General features: G+C 38.9%; 1 protein-coding gene across 3 annotated transcripts in view; it reads left to right on the forward strand.

Annotated features, from left to right (window-relative positions):
* Positions 1-19,509, forward strand: part of cacna2d2 (calcium voltage-gated channel auxiliary subunit alpha2delta 2) — an 839,819-nt gene that overhangs the window by 571,425 nt on the left and 248,885 nt on the right. For all 3 annotated transcript variants that reach the window (XM_008105051.3, XM_008105052.3, XM_062973861.1), the window contains one exon: positions 2,237-2,281. In XM_008105051.3, the coding sequence (XP_008103258.2) occupies positions 2,237-2,281 (45 nt within the window). The remainder of the gene's footprint in view (positions 1-2,236; positions 2,282-19,509) is intronic.

A 19,509-nucleotide genomic window follows, 5' to 3' on the forward strand; every position in this document is an offset into this window, starting at 1 on the left:
TTGTCATAATAAAGAAAAAGAGAAAGGAAAGGAAAGGAAAGGAAAGGAAAGGAAAGGAAAGGAAAGGAGAAAGAAAGAAAGAAAGAAAGAAAGAAAGAAAGAAAGAAAGAAAGAAAGAAAGAAAGAAAGAAAGAAAGAAAGAAAGAAAGATTACAATGATCCCCTGGCTTTCTTTCCAGTGGTTATAAGTCTTTATATATAAATCCAACTTTTTCAGCTACAAAAGTATTTAATCACTTCAATCAATTATTCAAAGCTATTAATTAACAAAGCATATAGTTATCATATCCTTCTACAGTCAATAGTTACCAACCTGTTTAAAATATTGGCAATTATTTTTCTCTAATGAAAGCAGATAATTATAAATTTCAGTTAAATTATTCAATTTTAACAACCTCTATTGCTATTATTAATTTACTGTTCAATTTTTGTGCATACAGTAATCTGATGCTATAGTCATATATCATAATCATCTTCCATATTTCCTTTCTACTTGTAATTCTGAATGTATGAAGCCTCCTTTTTGAGGGAAGAACTGCATGGTCCAACTTCCTTATGTGTCTAGAAAAGCTGTCTGCTTCTTCTCCACAAAGTATGACCAAGAGAAGAGCCTCAATTCAATGATACAATACATGCTTCAGAAACAAAAGATCACAGATTCAGACTTTAATATTTCCAAGTAGAAAAAGACTACTCTCTGAAAATTTAGAAATTTGCTAGCAGTTGGTATAATCTCTAGATAAGGGAGTGTATGAATTGTCCTATAACTGGTTAGGAAAAAATGCTGTATTTTTCATCTAAGGAAAACCTGGGCAATCCAATTTGGCAAGATGATAGAGATTCACTAAGGAAATTGAACCCCACTGTGTGCTAAATTGCCAGCCTTGATTGCCTTTATGTCATTAGGGCACTTTAAAAGAACTATCCAAGGTGCTGAACCACACCCACAAATAGGCTCAGCACCTTGGATACCTACTTTAAAGTTTAGATAGCAACTAAGAGGATGCCTTTAAATTTGGCATCCCAAATTGGAAGGAACTAGCAAGCACTGGTTTACCAGTTAGTAATTTGCTGTCTGTATGAACCATTGTCAAACAAATAAAGAAAATTCTGAAGTCTAGTCTACATCTAAGTACATCAGTATTCTGGATGCCCGAGGAACATTTGTTTCATGAATTCTTATACAAAACGTTCTAATCAGCACACCTAATGTGTGGATCAGAATATGGCTATCCAAAGCATTTTGCTGTTCTCTGAATGCTGGCACAGTTGTCGGCAATTTAAATATTATCAGAGAATGCATTTAAATATGTATTTTGGGAGAAAGTATGCTTTTGAATACATATTAAAATGCCTATTGAAACATGAATTGTGAAGAAGAACTTCAAAAGAATTAATGTGGAAACAGAATGGGGCAGAATTATGAGTAAAACATGTGAAGGGGGCATAGACTAGGAACAGACAGATTCATCCATCCGTAGGAAATATGCCCTAGAAAAAAAGAGAATTATTAATATCATTGTCATTGTTGTAGTTCAGTCTTGGAGAAGCAGTCGTGTTGTTGTTTTTAACTAGTCCTGCTGCTGAAAAATTTATCAGGACATGCCAGATCGCTGTTCACAGAAATTCACTCTCCTTACCAGCTCTAGCGAAAATGCTTGTTCTGTGTCAGAAATCAGGTTGTTGGCTGACCAGGAAAAATGCCCTTGCTGTTTTCCCCTTTCATCTCTGCATTAGCTGCCAGAAAAAAAATTCTGAAAAAAAAAACCCAAAGTATTGCTCATTTCCAGATTTCTTTGGGGAAATGAAGAATTTGCACTGTAGCTTTTTAGGTATATTTTTGGGGTTACATCAATTGCTTGCTTGAACAGTGCAGAATGACCAAAAATGTATGCTAAAATTCTGGTTATTGTGTTTGGCTTCAGTGTGCTGTTTATTGGGATCTCCATGGCTGTGTTCACTTTATAAGCTCTGTTGAGCCATGCATGGGAGAAGCAAAGTAGCAAAGGTCAGAAGGAAGTGTGATCATGAGGCAGCTGATCCTGCCATATCCTCTTCCTGTACATGGCTCATTTACTCCACAGTACACTTTGGCTTGGCAGTGCCACAAACGTTTTCCCTATAAGTTTCACTTCTGGATACTCTATACTTGTTGCCATTATTATATTGGAGACCAAATTCATATGATCTAGGAACATGAACTATACTGACCTCACACTTTCCCTTCATTCTGCAGGAAGAAAATATTGAATACTATGACTCCAAGGCTGATACAGAATATGTAAGTATTTCCACTTGTCCATCACTTCTGTTTCATACATGTGAATCTCTACCATTTAGAACGGTACTGTCATCTTTATTGCAGATGTGCAAAACCCATTGGCACAATTTACCCTTAATATCTAACAAAACTTACACTGGGATTATAACAAGTACAGAGAAAGATAATTGGAGAAGAAATCAGAACTTTTTATAAGTCATTTTCATCAAGAAGGCATTTCACATAATAGAAGGTGTGAAGAAAAATAGCAGTTCTGTCTTGCTGGTGGAGAATGTTCCTGTCAAAAGAGGAAAACATTGGTGTATGTTTGCTACATTTCTTGAAACATTTGTCAGCTTTATTTGGATATTCTAAACTTTTCCTGTTGGTTTGTTAACTTTATTCACCTGAGACCCACTTAAATCTGCCTGTGAAATCTTGTGAGGAATAGAGAAGCATGTAAGAAATGTAGTTTTTATAATGAGTAACACAGAAACAAGTTAGATACAAGCACGGAATATGACAATCATATCATTGGAGAAATAATAGTGCATGGAGAGAAATGGAAATTTCTTTTGAATACTAAAGCAGAAGCATAGATTACAGACCATTTCACTCTTTTTATGTACTTTTATGCAAATAGTGCATATAATAGCAACAATTGCTTATAGTAAAATACTAAATTCACAGTGAGGATTGTGGCTGTGAGGCTGTGAACACATACCTGGGAGTAAGTCAAATTGAACTGAGTAGGACTTTCTTGCAAGTAATAACATTGTGGCACAAAGCTTTGAAATTGGAAATGGAATACTAAATCACATTAATCAGACTTTCATCCAGATACATCAGTGCTCCAGTGTAGCCAGCCTGCCCCTTGTATGGATTTAGAAAGTAGCAAAGACTTGTCTTGTAATTAACTGCAGGATGGATATACCTGATTTCTATCATCCTGAGTGCTGAAGGATTTACAAGTTTATATTTGGTATCCTGAAATGATAACTATATTAGCACATCTTCATAATTGGCTGCATGAGTGTCTCATAGCCCCTGTTTTGTCTGATTATTCAAGCAGGAATGTATTTCCAGATGAGACAGATCTGCGCCAAATAAAGCACAGTTGTCTTGAAAGATCTTCCCAGGCTGGGTCATGTGTTAACTGTAAAAAAAACTGAAACCAAAAAAAATTGTTGCAGCCAAGGTTTGAACAGATATTCTGTTCACCATTTATGTTCACACTTTGTGATGCCTCTCTTTATTGGTACAGCAACTCAAGAAAGCCAGCAGTTGGTGGGATTTGCCCCTTAGACCTAGACAAGAAGAGACAGTGCCGGCCCCACTGTGTGCTCACTATGTGACAGCCTGTCAGACAAAGCCTGAAGGAGCCAGGTGCACTTTTGCTAGAGAAAGTCACTTTGCTTCCTCAGAAAGTTTCTAAAATTAAAGCTGGCATCTGAAATTCAAATGAAGAGCAAACATCTAATTAGAGACAGAATCTAATTCTCAACCCTCCTCCCGGCACAGCCATCCTGTAATTCTGGCAATCAGCATGTTAAGTATAAACCAGAGAGCTTCGATTCCCCCAAGGAAATAGGTCTTTGCTAGTTACTGCATGTAATGTGAATAGTTGGAGGGAGCTTGTTCAAAACATCTCCCAACCATCAACCCCTGGCTTAAGTCAATCCAGAACTGGCTGCATTTTTATTGACCACACAAACTTTGTGGGGTGCAGTCTGATCCTTCTGAGAAGGAGGTGAAGCAGAAACAAGATGTATCCCTTGACTTCCAAATAATTAATAATAGCAAAACCAAAATAAGGTACATTTGACCAAGGTGTTGGCCTGGAAGCTTTACAGCCATTATTAATTAAAGCTTAGAAGTCTGGGAATCCTAAATGGATTATGGCCTTTTAAACACATTTCTTGCTCTGGAAACTAAAATAGATGTAGCCAGTGGACAACTTTAGTTTGAAAAAGAAAAACCAGGTAGTCAAGAGAAGTTAAGGTAAAATAGCACCTTGTCATAAACAGATACCTGAAGTCAAACATAGACGAACAACCCTGTTCCAGCAGTGTTGTTTGGTAGCTCAGACTTATTTGGAATTTGAATGTCCAACTGGTATTCTTGGGAGAGAAATGCTAGAATTGGATGAGGTATAAGTCTGCTGTTGGAAAATGAGTACCAGTGAGCCACCCAGCTAACTAAGCAAGCCAACAGCAAAAAAATTCACAAAGTTGTAGCTCAGAGAATGTTATTACTAGCACATGTATATATCTGAGAAACACAGTTTCTTTCTTTCTGCCCCCTTTGTCTCTATCTTACATACACATTCTTTCTCTTTCTCACACATACATGAAAAAATAGTTTCCAACTATTCTTTGAAAAGTTTAAGACAATCAGAGGTGGTGGTGACTGTGGGAAACATCATATGAAGGCATGAGGACATTATGAGAAGTTTTAAAGTTGTCTTCTGCCTTGGTCTTCATGCCCCAAGACTCACAGATTGACCTGCAAATTCTCTTACTTGTATTTCCTCCAGTTCTTGCCATTCATCTTATGCAAGCTCATCTGCACAAAGCAATCTAAGGCAAACACTCTGTTTCTATTAAGAATAACCTCATCACATCTCCTTTGTCCTCATCTGCTTTCTTCATTATGATTTTTTTCTCATTTGTTTTCAGTCTTGCTTGAGTTCCCAGCCAATGTCTTTGGCCTTGAACCTAAAAGTCATGGTATGCCAGGCAAGCAGTCCCTCTTCCCTACATCTTCTTTTTTGCACAGTCAGATGTATGCATAATCTGAGAGCAAGAGGGTAAATCTCTACCCTGGCAAGTCTGTTCTCTCACTGTTTAGAATTGATCATGCTGTAAGGAGCAAATATGTAAGAATTCCTAAAGAAATATTACTTTCAATTGGTTGGTTTAATAACAAACCAACCAATACCAAAGTTGCTGACATTGCTTCACTGTTTTTATCGAAATGGCTGGTGTTTCTGTTTACATGGATCTGTCCCTATTTGAGTTTTAGGATTAGAATTCTGAAAGATTTTAGTCATTGGTTTCAGGAGATGGAACTCTGAGATGTTGTAGGAGGAAATTATACAAAAATCCTTTTTCAGAAGTGTTTCCTCTCCTCTTCTCCCGTCCCCTCCCCAAAAGATCCGCACTGAGAAGGTTTAAAATGAGCATCAGAAGTCAGGAGTTTGAAACACTTACTTGAATTATTTTTCCCAATAGCTGTGCCGAAAATAAATTATAATTCTTTAGCACAACACAATCAAAAGCTGTGATTGGCTCACTAGTGCCTGTTTTTGAAACTGCCACTGGATTCTGTTCCCTTATATCTGTCTTGCTGATGACAGAGTTTTTCAATCCTTCATTGCATGAAGAAGCTGTCATGTGAACGTTCATCAAGGATGTTATGTTTCAGTTATGTCATGGGTAAACTATATAGAGTAGCCTTGTGTTGTAGTAGGAGGAAGCTACGAGCCATTGCCTATATTAGGTTCAGATAGAATTGAAGGCCTCAACGACATGGGGGGAAACCAGTTCATTGCCAGCAAGGAGTATAGAGTTAAGCATGAGAATGAGACCTTACGGGCAACCTTCCTCGGGGAGCTATCACTGGCAAATCCATAGTGTCTTCTAACTTCCACTTCATTAGTTTTGTTTTCTGTAGAGTGCAGTAGCTCTTGCGAATGGAAAGGGATGAACTGTAAGTGTTTAAAAATTAATCAGCTTTCTGACAATCTTTGGACTCTGTAATGTAAAGAACCGAGAACCCAGAGCAAATGTGTTCCCAGAGCTAGCAATACACCAAAGCAGACCATTTTCTACTTGGTGCTGGTAGCACCTGAAATTATTACATATTTGCATGACTTATTGTTGGGTTTTAGTAAAAGGTATTGTCCTACTCCCATTGAAAATGCATATAGTGTTCTCTTTCCCTCAGACTCTATTAAGTTTATTACTTTTCCCCGTCATATTCCAGCTAATTTTATTCCAACAAATAAAGAAAAGATTATGATGATGAAATTAAAAAGATATTGAATTGTGTGCAATGGCACTAAATAGAAAAAAACCTACAGATCCTCAATTTTTGTTAACATCCATTTTAAAAATTTAAATTGAGCATGATCTCTCTCAAATGAAGTTAGTTCAGACAGACAATGCCTATTCAGTAAATCTATGACTTTATTCAAGAAGCTTATGCCAAAATATAAATGCGGAGAGAAATAGAAATGAGATTCCTATTCATTCCACATGTAGTTCTTTCCACTGTAACTCTGATTCTTTTTAAAAAATTAAATTTTAAAGGAAACAGGGAAGATAGATTATTTGTTCATGAACACCCAAGATATGCAATATTTATTTTTAAAATAACAAAACTGTGTGTGTGTGTGTGTGTGTGTGTGTGCGTGCGTGTGTGTGGTTGCTCATTTTTCCAGGAGCAAAAAACTCCAGTGTTTATTTACAGAGAAGCATTCAACTTAACTAGTATTTCTCCATAGAATTCCACTAGCAGCATGAGAGAAAATTACAGTGATTTTTCCAAGCCTTATTATTATATTTATGGGTGGAGGGCAGTATTTAAAACATAATGGAGGAGGGGGAAAAATGAGCCAGATACCCAGCTGTATGAAGTTGGCCCCATTCCACTGGTATTGCTGGAACAGTCCAGATCATCATTTGCAGAGACATTTCTGTGTCTAAGTTGTCAGTTTTCTAGGAAAAAGAGAAATAGGGTGTACAATTTTACCTTTATCTGATCCTCATTTTGTGGTTTGACTACTGCAGTAATAACATGCTTTGTCATTTGAATGCAAGGCACTTTTGTCATTCCTAGGGTCTGATCCTTTTAAGCCACACAGCATTATAGTTCTTTTTCCTTGTGAAGCAGGAGTCAGCTTTGTACTTGATTCGCTTCACCATCATATTTGGGGCCCTCCTTCCTTAGTACAAATGGCTACCTGAAGAGAGGCATCACAGACAAAACGGGAAACTTTGAGCCCGCATACACAAGCTCCAGAACTTGAAAGCAGTAGCTAGAGGCTTCTAAATTTCCACCGCATAGAGATTTCTCTTTCTGTTTCACTGGCTGCTGTGACTGTTTGGAGAGGGGGCAATCCAGCTCTAGGGAGGAAGGACCTTGCTAATCTGAGGCCATCTCTACAATCAAATGGAATTAGTATAAATCTTGATTTCTTTCCCCTTCATAAAAATATCTGTCTTTTGCTATCAGTAGCATGGGATAAAGATTTATGTTACATGTCACTATATGGTTCTTTTTCTTTTAAACATGTTTTTGTCTTCGATTGAATATGCACACGGTATTCCCCTTTTTGTTGCTTTTCTGTTGAAATTGACTCTGGAGATGAGAACCCAACTCCCTGCTTGGCCATGTAACCCATTGTGCGACCTCGAACAAATCACACTCTCATTTGCCAGAATCAATAGCAATTCTCCTTCCAAGAAATCTTGCCAAGAAAAGTGTGGGTTGCCATAGGTTGGAAATGACTCGAAGGCACAGAACAATAACAAAAGTAAAAGATATGAGTAATAATTTGTCCAGCAGAAGTAATATCAATACTAATGGGGAAAAAGCACTAAGGAAAAGTATTCTAAAGCCCATTTTTCACCCTCAATCCCCTGTGGATCTACCATGTATGTGCCTACAAGTTACCTTTTGGCATATGGAAATCATTTCACAGGGTTTCATAGGCAAGGAATACTCAGAGGTGGGTTGTCATCCTCTGAAAGTAGCTTGCAGCACATGGCAATCCTGGTGGCCCCACTAAGCAGGCCTGACCCTATGTTTCAGAATCAAATCTAGTGCCTTCAGGGTATTTTGACTTCTCCTGGATTTCTTACAAGTCTTCAAATTGCAACTGTAGCAGCAATTTTACATGCACACACTGCATGTAGTGAAGCATGAAATACTATTCTAAAGTCTGCTGCAGTCTTAAATGTGCTTCCCAGAGGTCCTTTCACACTTGGCAACTATAGGACTGCCATTCCACTTTAAGTGCCATGGCAACACTGTATAGAACCCTAGGGTTTGCAATTTAAGGAGGGAATTTAAGAATTCTCAACCAGAAGTGACCAAACTACAAACCGTACGATTCCACAAGATGCAGCCAAGTGAAATCATAGTGCTTTATTTGCATAGTGTTAAAGGGGCCTGGGAGATAAATCTCACTCAACATGCTTAAAACTGGCTTTTGAAACAGAATGCGAATTGGATAGCTTTGCACCTATTCCTGGTACAGGAGGCATGGCTGACATGAGTAACATCATAGGAGAAAAAGAGTAAGAGAAATTGGTGGAGAATTGAGCAAACAGATGATACTTTGTGGAGGTACAACAGCCATGGGTGTGTTAAGCAAATAGGTTTCCACACAGTCAGCAGGAGTTTATGAACTGCACTGCAGAGTACTCCAGAGAATAGGAGGCACTGGGGCTGTCAGTGCTTGTGTGTGAAAGGACTTCATAAAACTGATCAATTTCATGGCAGCCAAGCAGTCTCCTTAGAACTGTGAATTGATGTTCCTAGTGTAATGATTATAAATATCATATCAGAATGAGGGGGAGGGAGGGGGAGCAAAAGAGCACTTTATCAATAAATCATAATATTCCCACCACTCTGCTAATAGCATATCAAGCACAGATAGAACAACATAAGCCAGGATATAAATACTTCATACATGGAAGAGCCCTGTGAATCATGGCTTGGCTTCTCTAATACACAAGTGACATAAACATCTCTAGTCTGTTAACAAAGACTGAAACACTGAGGAGGAAAAAAGAATATATGAAGAGTTCTGACACAGATTGAAGCAGTCTTCTTCACTCAGCAGATTCTTAAGACTCTGCCATTTTCTAATTTTTTAATTTCATGTGGTGACTCTCCCCATAGCTATGGCTTTTTGAATCAAATCAGCCTGACCTCTATTTTTTTCTTTTAATGGTGACTTGAGATCACTTGGTCAAAATAGCCATGACCACACAGGAAGCATCTCCATACAAACAGTTACCCACAAAAACCAGTAGTTGAGCAGTTGTCTTCCTGGGAGAGAGGGAAACCATTTTGAAATGTTGGAATCTGATATAATGTTTTCAAAATAAAATGCATGTGGGAAGGCAGAAGAAGAAAAAGAATATAGCCCTTCCTGTATCTTTTACCCAAACCTTGAGGGGCTTTAAAATTGTCATTCATTTCATTAGGGTCCACAAACAGACATAAAATAGAAGTCAATATGCTACCACCAGATGATCTATATTTACAAGATATTCATGGTGGCATCCACCTTAGCTGCTGTGGCATCCAGGCTGGTGTGTATGATAGAATGGCTCTAGCACAGATAGGAACAAGGGAGCAAAATGACTGGCAAAGACCTGTGTGTATATTTCATCAGGACAGTGGTTCTCAGCCTGTGGGGCCCCAGGTGTTTTGGCCTCAACTTCCAGAAATCTTAACAGCTGATAAACTGGCTGGGATTTCTGGGGGTTGAAGACCTAAACACCTGGGGACCCACAGGCTGAGAACCAATGCATTAGAAGATGTTAATAATTGTAAACTTGACGAGTAAGATGATGCATTCACTGATTCCCAAGATTGGAGAAATGCTGGTTGCTCAGTGGTAGATTTTATAAAAATCCAAATAAGAGAGCAGCTTTTTTATTAACAAACAATATTTTTAGTCTCTGTGAATCTATGAATAATTAGCTACTTATACCATTCCAGAGTAAGTAAATATAAGGGTTTCCTTCCAGGAGTATCCTCATGTCCAAATGCTTAGAAGCAGCTCAGTGTAATATGCAGACAGCTCAGGGACACTATGTTGATCTGGATTTAATCCTTAATTTTATTCTTGAAGGAAGCAATCAGTAATATTAGCAATTTTCTTACCACTACAAGAAAGCCTGCTAAAACTTCCCAGATTTTGAATTTACAATTTGGGACTTACTCTGTACAAAATGCACAGAAAATCAGTTTGTTCAGAAAAATCTGTTTTCTGGCTACATCATTTTCTGTGCAAAAATATTTTTGAAGCAGATAATGCCATCTCCTATACAGAAAATAGGACTTTCTGTGCAATACGACAATTGCAAGGCTTGGCTATAATAAGACACCATATTCTGCAGAAACTCTTTCTTACAATGAAAGTGTATTTTCCTTGTAAAACAAATGTCTGACTTTCATGCAGAGTATATCCTGAACTTCAAAGATTCTACCAGTCTAAGATTCTTTACAAAAATGTTTTTTGACACTTAAGGAACATTTTAATAATCTTTCCATCCTTACTTGCACTTCAGTAAATATTTAGTACAGAGTTGCTCAGTTCATACTCCATTCATTAACACAAAACTTTGTTTATTATTTATTTATTTATTTACAGTATTTATATTCCACCCTTCTCACCCTGAAGGAGACTCAGGACGGATCACAATGTACACATACATGGCAAATATTCAATGCCATATGAACATAGAGACAGAGACACAGAGGCAATTTAACATTCTCCAGCTTCCTGAGGGTATGCTCTATTCCGGCCACAGGGAGAGCAGCTGCTTCATCATCCACTGTGACACCGAGTCCTTGAAGGATACTTCCTCTTTCCAAACACTGCTGAACGATTTTTATGGTGTCGTAAATTAGTTAAATTAGCCTCCCCGCATAAGCGGTACCTAAATTTCCTACTTGATTGATGCAACTATCTTTTGGGTTGTTTAGATCAACAATGAGCAGGGCTATTTTTAATGGTCAGGTGTTCACTCTGACATAGGCTGACTTCGAACTCATGACCTCTTGGTCATAGTGATTTATTGCAGCTGGCTACTAACCAGCTGTGCCACATTTTCCTGATGATAATAATAATAATGCTGTTCTCTAGTATGTTTTTAAAGGCTACTTCATAAGAAAATGTAGAAACAGAAAGCCACACATGAAAACTGTAAGGAAATAGTATTAGAGAATAGTAAGTATATTTAAATAGGGTACGTAATTTCAAGTGTGTGGAAATGCATGCAAATACTCACAGGACCTCTTCACATAGGACAAATTTTGGGGGCAACTCCTGTTCTTCAGCAACTTTGCCACGGAGCCTACTGGCTCCCATCACACACCAGAGAAGTACTTGTGGTGCGGCTCCATGGCAAACTGCTGCAGAATTGGAACCACTGCCAAAAAAGCAGTGGCGGTAACACAGGAGGCTTCCTATAGTTTACCTCAATGGGACAAGTAAGCCGGTGGACACTTCCCCCCAATGTGACACAATGGGGAGGATGGTACAGAGAAACATTTGAGACAAAGCCTTTTTCGCCACACTAGAGCTGAGAAATGCCTATAAAAAAACCCAAAACCAAAGCTTTTTGGATCTGGATTAACAGGAGTCAGTGCTAAAGTTGTAAAGCACTATTGCACCAAATCTGCTGTAGATGTGATAAAGCAATACCACCCTTTCAGCTGGCCGATGTGTTGACAACTCTAATGTTGATGCGGGTAAGGACTTTTATTTTCTTTTAATCTACTCGCTGCTTGGAATCTTGAAAAAGGGTATTAAAATGTTGTCTTTCTTTTGCAAATTATTCCTTGGCCTTTTTTGATGGAAGGCGAAGCTTTGACTGGCTAAGGCCCAAGAAGGAAGCAGGGGCCACTTGTTATTTTTCTTCTTGAGTTCCTATTGTTTTAAATCAGCCTGATCAAAAGCAATTCTGACAAGGTATGGGTTGGAGATTTATTTATGTTTTTTGTAGTGCTGGGTTTAATGATCTTGTGACTCTTCCGACAGATGGAGGAAAACTGTCTTGAAAGAAGAGAGCTGTGGGCAATAAGCCTGCAAGCTCTCATTAAATGATAATAGCCGTTGACCTGCTTAAATTAATGGCTTTTAAAAAAAAAACAAGCATTCAGAATGAAATGCTATTGCACAAAGATTTACATGTAACTTGCATATGCATGCAAAGAGCCAGCTGCAATCCTCAGGTCAAAGCTAAAGCCTGCAAAAAAAAATCAATTTCTAAGAAGCTTTCAAGCAGCCCAGACCTTGGTGTCGGGTGCTCTTTACAGGGACTGTTTGGTCTGTGTGTGTGTGTGTGGTTACAAGATGTTAAGACTGAAAAGCAGGAGGGGGAGAAAAGCTCCCAAAATGTCAGCAGCAGATGAAGGGCATTGGAAAATTTAATCTCCCAACTTTCTCAACTAATGTGACATTTGGATTTCATTCTGATAAGCAATCCGTCTGAGATTTGTTCCCCTTTTTCTCCTCTCCTCTGGCTGGTAATTTAAAAATAAATGATCTAGAAAGATCGCTTAAACAGTACCTTTGGCAAAGTTTTTTAAAAGAAGGAGAAGAAAGCAAGCAAGAAAGACTGATTGTTATTTATAACCCGTGTAGCTGTGAAGGCTAAGGCTCTGGTTCTTTCCGTTGTGAGTCCAGTGTGGTGTGCACTTCTGAAGCTGAGTGTATTACCATAATTTCAGGTCGAAATATTAATTGGGTGGTACCATGAGCTGGTTAATTTATCAACTGTGAAAAAGGCATGAGGTATGATATGGATTTGTTATCGTTTCTTCTCATAAAAGAGAATTCAATGTTGTAACATTTCAAAGCCACAAGTCTTTACCCGTTGTCTTCTGATCCAGGCTACTAGTTGTTTTCTGGATTTTTTGTTGTTATATTATATGTCAATTATCACTTGGAGACCATGTGATGTATTGAGAAGCAACATGCTCAATCAGCAGCTCAATCATATGTTGCTTTGTTTAGTAAAAGGTCCAGTGGGAATTCTTTAAATTGCTTCAGTGAAATAATGAGGCAACTTTGGTGCCCAAAGCAAAGAGCAGCATGTAGCACCTGTGCTATGGCATCAGGAAAAGCCTCTTTGACAGCAGATGAGGATAAGAAAGCAAGTGGTATGAGGGGTGGCTAACTCAGTGGCAGTCCAAATCTTCCTATCATTTGAAACAAGACAAGAAGCACTACTGTTGTCTTCCCCATCTTTACAGCTGTCTAGCCACCCATGTGTCAGCCATTCTCCCTTCTCTGTCTCAGTCCTCTTTATGAAATCAAGTATCTGCATAAAGATGTGATAGCCACTTTGAGAATGTGGTACTTTTTTACACAGAGACTTGGTGGGCAATTATAGCAAGAAAGAAGAGTAAATAAAGAAGGTAGACTGGTGACTATGGAGAAAATACATTGAAATCACAGTGGCAGGGCTCTTCTAGGAATTATTGGCACAATTCCCTTTTCTTTACATCCTTCTAAGGCAGCCACCTCCCTTTGCCCAATTATAGAGCCAACCAATGATGTGCTTATTACTATCTACTCAGGCACTGTCATGAAGACCACAAGAGAGTCCAGGAAAAGCAGACAATTCAGGGAAGATAACAGAAAGTACTCTTCCTGACATAGCGAGCATATGGATGCCCTGGTCACAAGAACTTAACAATGGCTGCTAATATAAATCACTGTTTTAAAATGATTAGGTTCACTCTTTGAGAAGAAAGGACACTAACTAGTGAAGGGGCTGTTCCTCCAACATTTGGCATCATCTTCTTTCTCCATTTTTTTAATATTTTATCAGATTATGAGCTTTTAGGGCAGTGGTTCTCAACCTGTGGGTCCCCAGATGTTTTGGCCTTCAACTCCCATGAATATTAACAGCTGTTAAACTGGCTAGGATTTCTGGGAGTTGTAGGCCAAAACACCTGGGGACACACAGGATGAGAACCACTGCTTTAGGGTGGAGCTCTCTTACCTTGCAATATATGTGCAGTGTTCAGAAAATTGCATTTTATGGAGGAGGAATAGCAGCTTTATAGCAATTCATATCAGCAGAGGTAATTCTTCAGTTTAACACTCTCCATGTTCTGCTATAAGAAGAGGTCTTACCAGAAAGATACTGCTGCAGGATGAAGAGAAGGTAGGGGGCATTTTATTTCTTATTTCCCTTGAAGCTGATGAGCTGATGAGCTGATGAGCTGATGCCTGAGGTCAGACAAAAGAAAACACATCTTCACAGAAGTTATTTATGGAGCTGTCATGAGATTGATATGGCCATCTTTTTAAAAGGAGATGGGACAACTCCTGTAGAAGATAAAACATACTTGTTTTGATGGCAAAATGCAGTCTCCAGGTTAGGTGCATAACAAGCCACTTCATACCAGACCCATTATTTATCTGTTTAATCCACTGCGGTCTGGTAAGTAGCTTTCCAGGATCTTGAGCAATTCAGTTTCCTTTCAAAGCTGCTCAATCCTTCCCCACCTCCTCTTCCTCCTCCAATAATTGAAGAAGACAGGAATCAATCCTAGGTGGTTCTGCATGCATGTATTCTCTATCAGTGAGCTGTGATCTGTCTCCAAAAGATGGTTTTGAATACACACTGTTGTGGGAAGCTGCAACAGGAGAGGGATCTTAACTTCGTACATTGCATGTGTGCTTCTCCAAAATATCTGCTTGACCACAGCATTAAAAAAAAGAAAAACCTACACTAGTTGTGACTTGAATCTGAAGGTGTACTTATATTTGCAGTTGGATTCATACTAACCTGACATTTGTCAAATTACAGTTTTTTAATTGGTAAAATTAAAATGAGAGATGCCATTACCCTTTGCTGCATGTCCATTTTGTTAGACATCGCATTTATTTGTTTATTCTAAAACACAGTGTGGAATTATAGCAAAACAATTTAAACTGCTTAATCTTTTGTTCACCTTTAAATATAAGTAAAACAGTTATATCACATGAATATTATTTAGCTGTTCCCTGAAGTATTCACATTTACAGTGTCAGCAGAATGTTTTGAGGATTAGGTTAATCTCCAGAAGTTCACCTTCTGCCCCTGCTATATTTGCCAGCACATTGCCCTACATAAACAAGTGGCCATCATACAATATTTTTTACTGGCTTGCCAAAATATTTTTTAAATCCAATTTATTTAGTATATAAATTGAACCACTGTGATGTAGTGGTTGGAGTGTTGGATAGCATTTCAGGAGATCAAGCTTCGAATCCCTGCTCTGCCATGGGAAATCAGTGGGTGGCCTTGAGCAAGTCACACTCTCTCAACCTCAGAGGAAGGCAATAGCAAACTCTCTCTGAACAAATCTTGTCAAGAAAACTCTGTGATAGATTCCCCTTTGGCTCACCATAAATCCAAAATAACATGAAGGCACACAACAGCAGCATAAATAAAAAAGATTATGTTAGCATGGTAATGTTAAAAAACTTTCCTGACAGCATGCTGCCAAGAGTAAGTCTCACCTACAAAATGATAGTTAGAGATAACCTTTTCACTTATCACTCTTAAGTGTTTACAGTGACAACAATGCTGTATTCCATATTACTATCCAGGTTTAAGATTCGTATCACATTTAAACTTTTTTTTTTAATCTTAGGTTGCATGATTCTCGCCAAGGATCCAGACTGGTTAGAGCAGATAGGGACAACCTCTGTGGGTAGCAATAAAAGTATCGCCAGCCCCAGCAATTTACTGACTATTGCTAAAAGCTAAAGCCTTCTGTGAATTGGATGATGTAGTGGTCTTTCCCTTTAAAACAAGTGTTGTCGTGGTTGTTGGGCTTTGCTTCAAAATAAACAAGTGCCCCTTTCTAGCCACAGAAACCTGCAGTGCAACAGCAAGAATGATGTGAAACCACAAACTAGATGGGAGTCAAAGGCCCCGTGCAAACATCATGTGCCTACTTGTGGTTTAGGTTTTCATAGGACCTGAACTAAATTTCATCAAGAAATTAGCTGAAAGCCTGTGCAGTCACTTCAGTTTTAACCAGAAGTAGAAATGTATCTCCTTTCCCTCCAAGGAAGATGCTTTTTCCATTCCAAACCAGCTGAAATTTTCATTTTTTTTCCTTATGATTCATTGATTTAGTTACTGTGTGGGTCAGATTGTATAGCTAAATTCAGTGTGGCAAACAGCTTCCATGACTGGAGTGAACCTGCTCCAGTTTCTTCCAAACTTTCCAAGAAGTATTCAAGATTCCAATCCTGTTCCCTATCTAGCTTTACCACCTTCGATAGCTCCTATTAAAGTCTGGTACAAAAGTGATGTGAAAGCCTCACTAGTGTCATTGCTATGCAAGCATCCCCACTTTTTGACACTCCTTCTTTCAATGATTCACTCTTTTGACTAGTTTGAATAATACAAAAACCCCATATATTCAATGTGTGGTCTACTCTTTTGCCATGTATGCACAACACCTTTGCAACCACTCACTGTCTTTTTGGTTAATTGACTCAGTGCCATCTTGTGGGTAGTACTGCATATTGTAGAAGTCATTTATGGTGTGTCTCTTGTCTTATAATATACAGTACAGTATTTGTACTTACAATACGGTATATGGATTCCACATTTCAACCATTTCCACCCTTTGACAGTGCTCCGATCCCTAACTGTCAAATAGGCAGGGAATAGCTGTATAAACTCTTCATACATTCCCCCAGAAATGACTTTGTCTCTGCAAGCATAACCAGTAATTAGTTGTTTTTGTTGCTAACATTTAATAATGCATCATTAACTCTGATGAGTAGTATCCCATAGAGATGCCAGGAAGATTTTTCAGCCCTACATCTTAAAGCTCCTCACTATCCGTTCAGATGGGATGATGAGAATTAAGATAATAGAGCCAGAGGTGGCTTTAAAAGGCCACAACTTCATTTATGAAACTGCTAGCAAAAGGCAAGCACAGTACGATGTCATTAAAATGTCACCAGCTCAAAATCAGACACTCAGACAGCCTGAGTGTCATAGCAACTTCTTGGTCTATAACCAGCTAGGAAAAGTTATTTTTTGGATGGCACTTCCAAGATCCACCGCATCTCACCCCGGTCAGCCCTACAGCAGCTTTTCTGGATGTGGGATTCTGGCAGCTGCCATCCAAAAAGGAAAGCTATCAGTCTTAACATAAAGCTTACTTCCATGTACCTAGGTGAAGTCTTCTCAGACTGTGTACCACAAATTGAAAGAAATATGGGGTGTGAAACAAAGAAATAAACAAACAAGCAAACAATAAAAGAACTCTGAAATCAGAAACCTACTTCAGTAATGTGTAATTATGGGGAGCTGATATGAGGGCATTGGATTCTAGAATGAATTCTTCTCTGGGAATGAATTTTTTCTTTGGTACTCAACTTTCACATATCTGATTTTTCATTCCTCTGGTAACTTTGCCTGCTTTGGCTGTCTAAACACCATTTTTATATGCTCAGCTAAAATTTTAAAGCACTTTAATATTAGAGTTGTGTGGACTGAAGAACATTTTCATTTGAAGGGCAAAGCTTTTATTTGGGGCAGGGATTACTCTCATTTTGCCTCCACCTCAGTGGCTACACACCTGCACTTTGGAGTGCGGTGCAGTCTATACGCAGATGATGCCCAACTCTATCACTCCTTTCCACCTAATTTCAAGGAAGCGGTCCCTGTGCTAAACCGGTGCCTGACAGCTGTAATGGATTGAATGAGGACAAACAAATTGAAACTTAATCCAGAAAAAACAGAGGTGCTCATGTTCAGTCATAAGACAGATCTGGGAATAGAGAGTCAGCCTGTGTTAGATGGAGTCACACTCCCCCTGAAAATGGAGGTTTGCAGTTTGGGAATCCTGGATTTGGCTCTGAACCTGAAAGCCTAGGTATCAGCAATGACCAAGTGTGCTTTTGCACAGTTAAAGCTAGTGTGCCAACTGCACCTGTTCCTGGAGAAGTGAGATCTGGCTACGGTGGCCCATGCCTTGGTTATATCTCGGTTGGATTACTGTAATGTACTATACATGGGGCTGCCTTTGAAAAGTGCTTGGTCCAAAGAGCAGCAGCCAGACTGCTAACTGGGAGTAGCTACAGAGAGTGTACAACTCCTCTGTTGCGACTGCCAACACATTTCCCAGCACAATTCAGAGTACTAGTTTTGACCTACAAAGCCCTATATGGCTCCAGTCCAGGTTATCCGAAGGACTGTATCCCTTTCTATGAACCAGAGAAACATCTATGATCTACTGGGGAGGGCCTTCTCTCAGTCCCACCACCCATTCATGCATGCTTGGTGAGAACATGGGAGAGGACCTTGTCGGTGGCTGCTCCCAGACAGTGGAACTCCCTCCCAAGGGGGACCAGGGTGCAGGTCAAGACTTTCCCCAAGCAGGTCAAGGCCTTTTTATGTCTACAGGCATTTGGGGAAGGGGAAGAGATGGACTTTGAGGAGATTGGGTGGAATTGGGGGAATATGAATCTTAATGGCCATTTTAGTTTATGTACTATATTTTAATTCTGTTTACCACCCTGTTATTTAATTGTTTTTTAACTTTTGTATTGCACCTTTTAAATTTGTTTAGTGTGGAGTGTTAGCCACTTTGAGTCCCCATGGGGAGAAAGATGGGGTATAAATAAAGATGATGATGATGATGATGATGAAGAAGAAGAAGAAAAATAATGGGTCACCTTTGTTCAACTGAAGAGGCCTGTGGCAAACACAGCTCTCATTAAATTGGCAGCAATTGAGGACTTCTAGAGTTAAGCTTTCAGAGCCAAGTTCCTCATCAACACACCTTGTAGCAATGAATTCAGTGTTAACTATGCATTTTACAAAGTGTTCTTTTCCTCTGACCTCGTGAACCTACTGCCTATTGCCCATTATACTGGATAATGTCACATTCTCAATTTATAAGAGAAAAGGGGAAATCGCTTATCCCCTTTTCCCATGCTGTGTAGTGTATGATTGAGCCTTCAGAGTAATCTCTGATTTACACATGGAAAAATTTAGCCTTGTTTCCTTTCTTACTCATAATTCAATTCCTTGTTGCTAGCTTAAATTAATTCTTATAATAACATCAGCGTCTGTCTATGGGGATTCCCGTAGCAATACAGTTGTGATAGAAGAAAGACAGGTGATTTCTGTAAAGCCTGTTCTGATGTCAAAATCAAAGGCAGCGTCAAGGCAAATTAGAACGCTTTTAGGATCAGGACTAATTCATTAGCGGAGAGAATGCTCATCACTTAGAAGAAATCTATACATGACAAAGACCAGGTAGCTGGCAAGAGCTTCAGAGAAATACAACTTTTAAACAATGTTGCTGTCAGCCAGCTTACAACTGTACTGCCAGCAGCCTAATTAGGTTTAGTAGGGGGGTGCATGTGTGTGCATGTGTGTGTGTGTGTGTGTGTGTGTTAATATTTCTGATAGGCATTGACATTTCTTTTTAAGCTTCCTGGATATAAAAAGCAGCATTCGTGGTTG

The sequence above is a fragment of the Anolis carolinensis genome, chromosome 2 (genome assembly GCF_035594765.1).
Source record: "Anolis carolinensis isolate JA03-04 chromosome 2, rAnoCar3.1.pri, whole genome shotgun sequence".
Classification (NCBI taxonomy): Eukaryota; Metazoa; Chordata; class Lepidosauria; order Squamata; family Dactyloidae; genus Anolis; species Anolis carolinensis.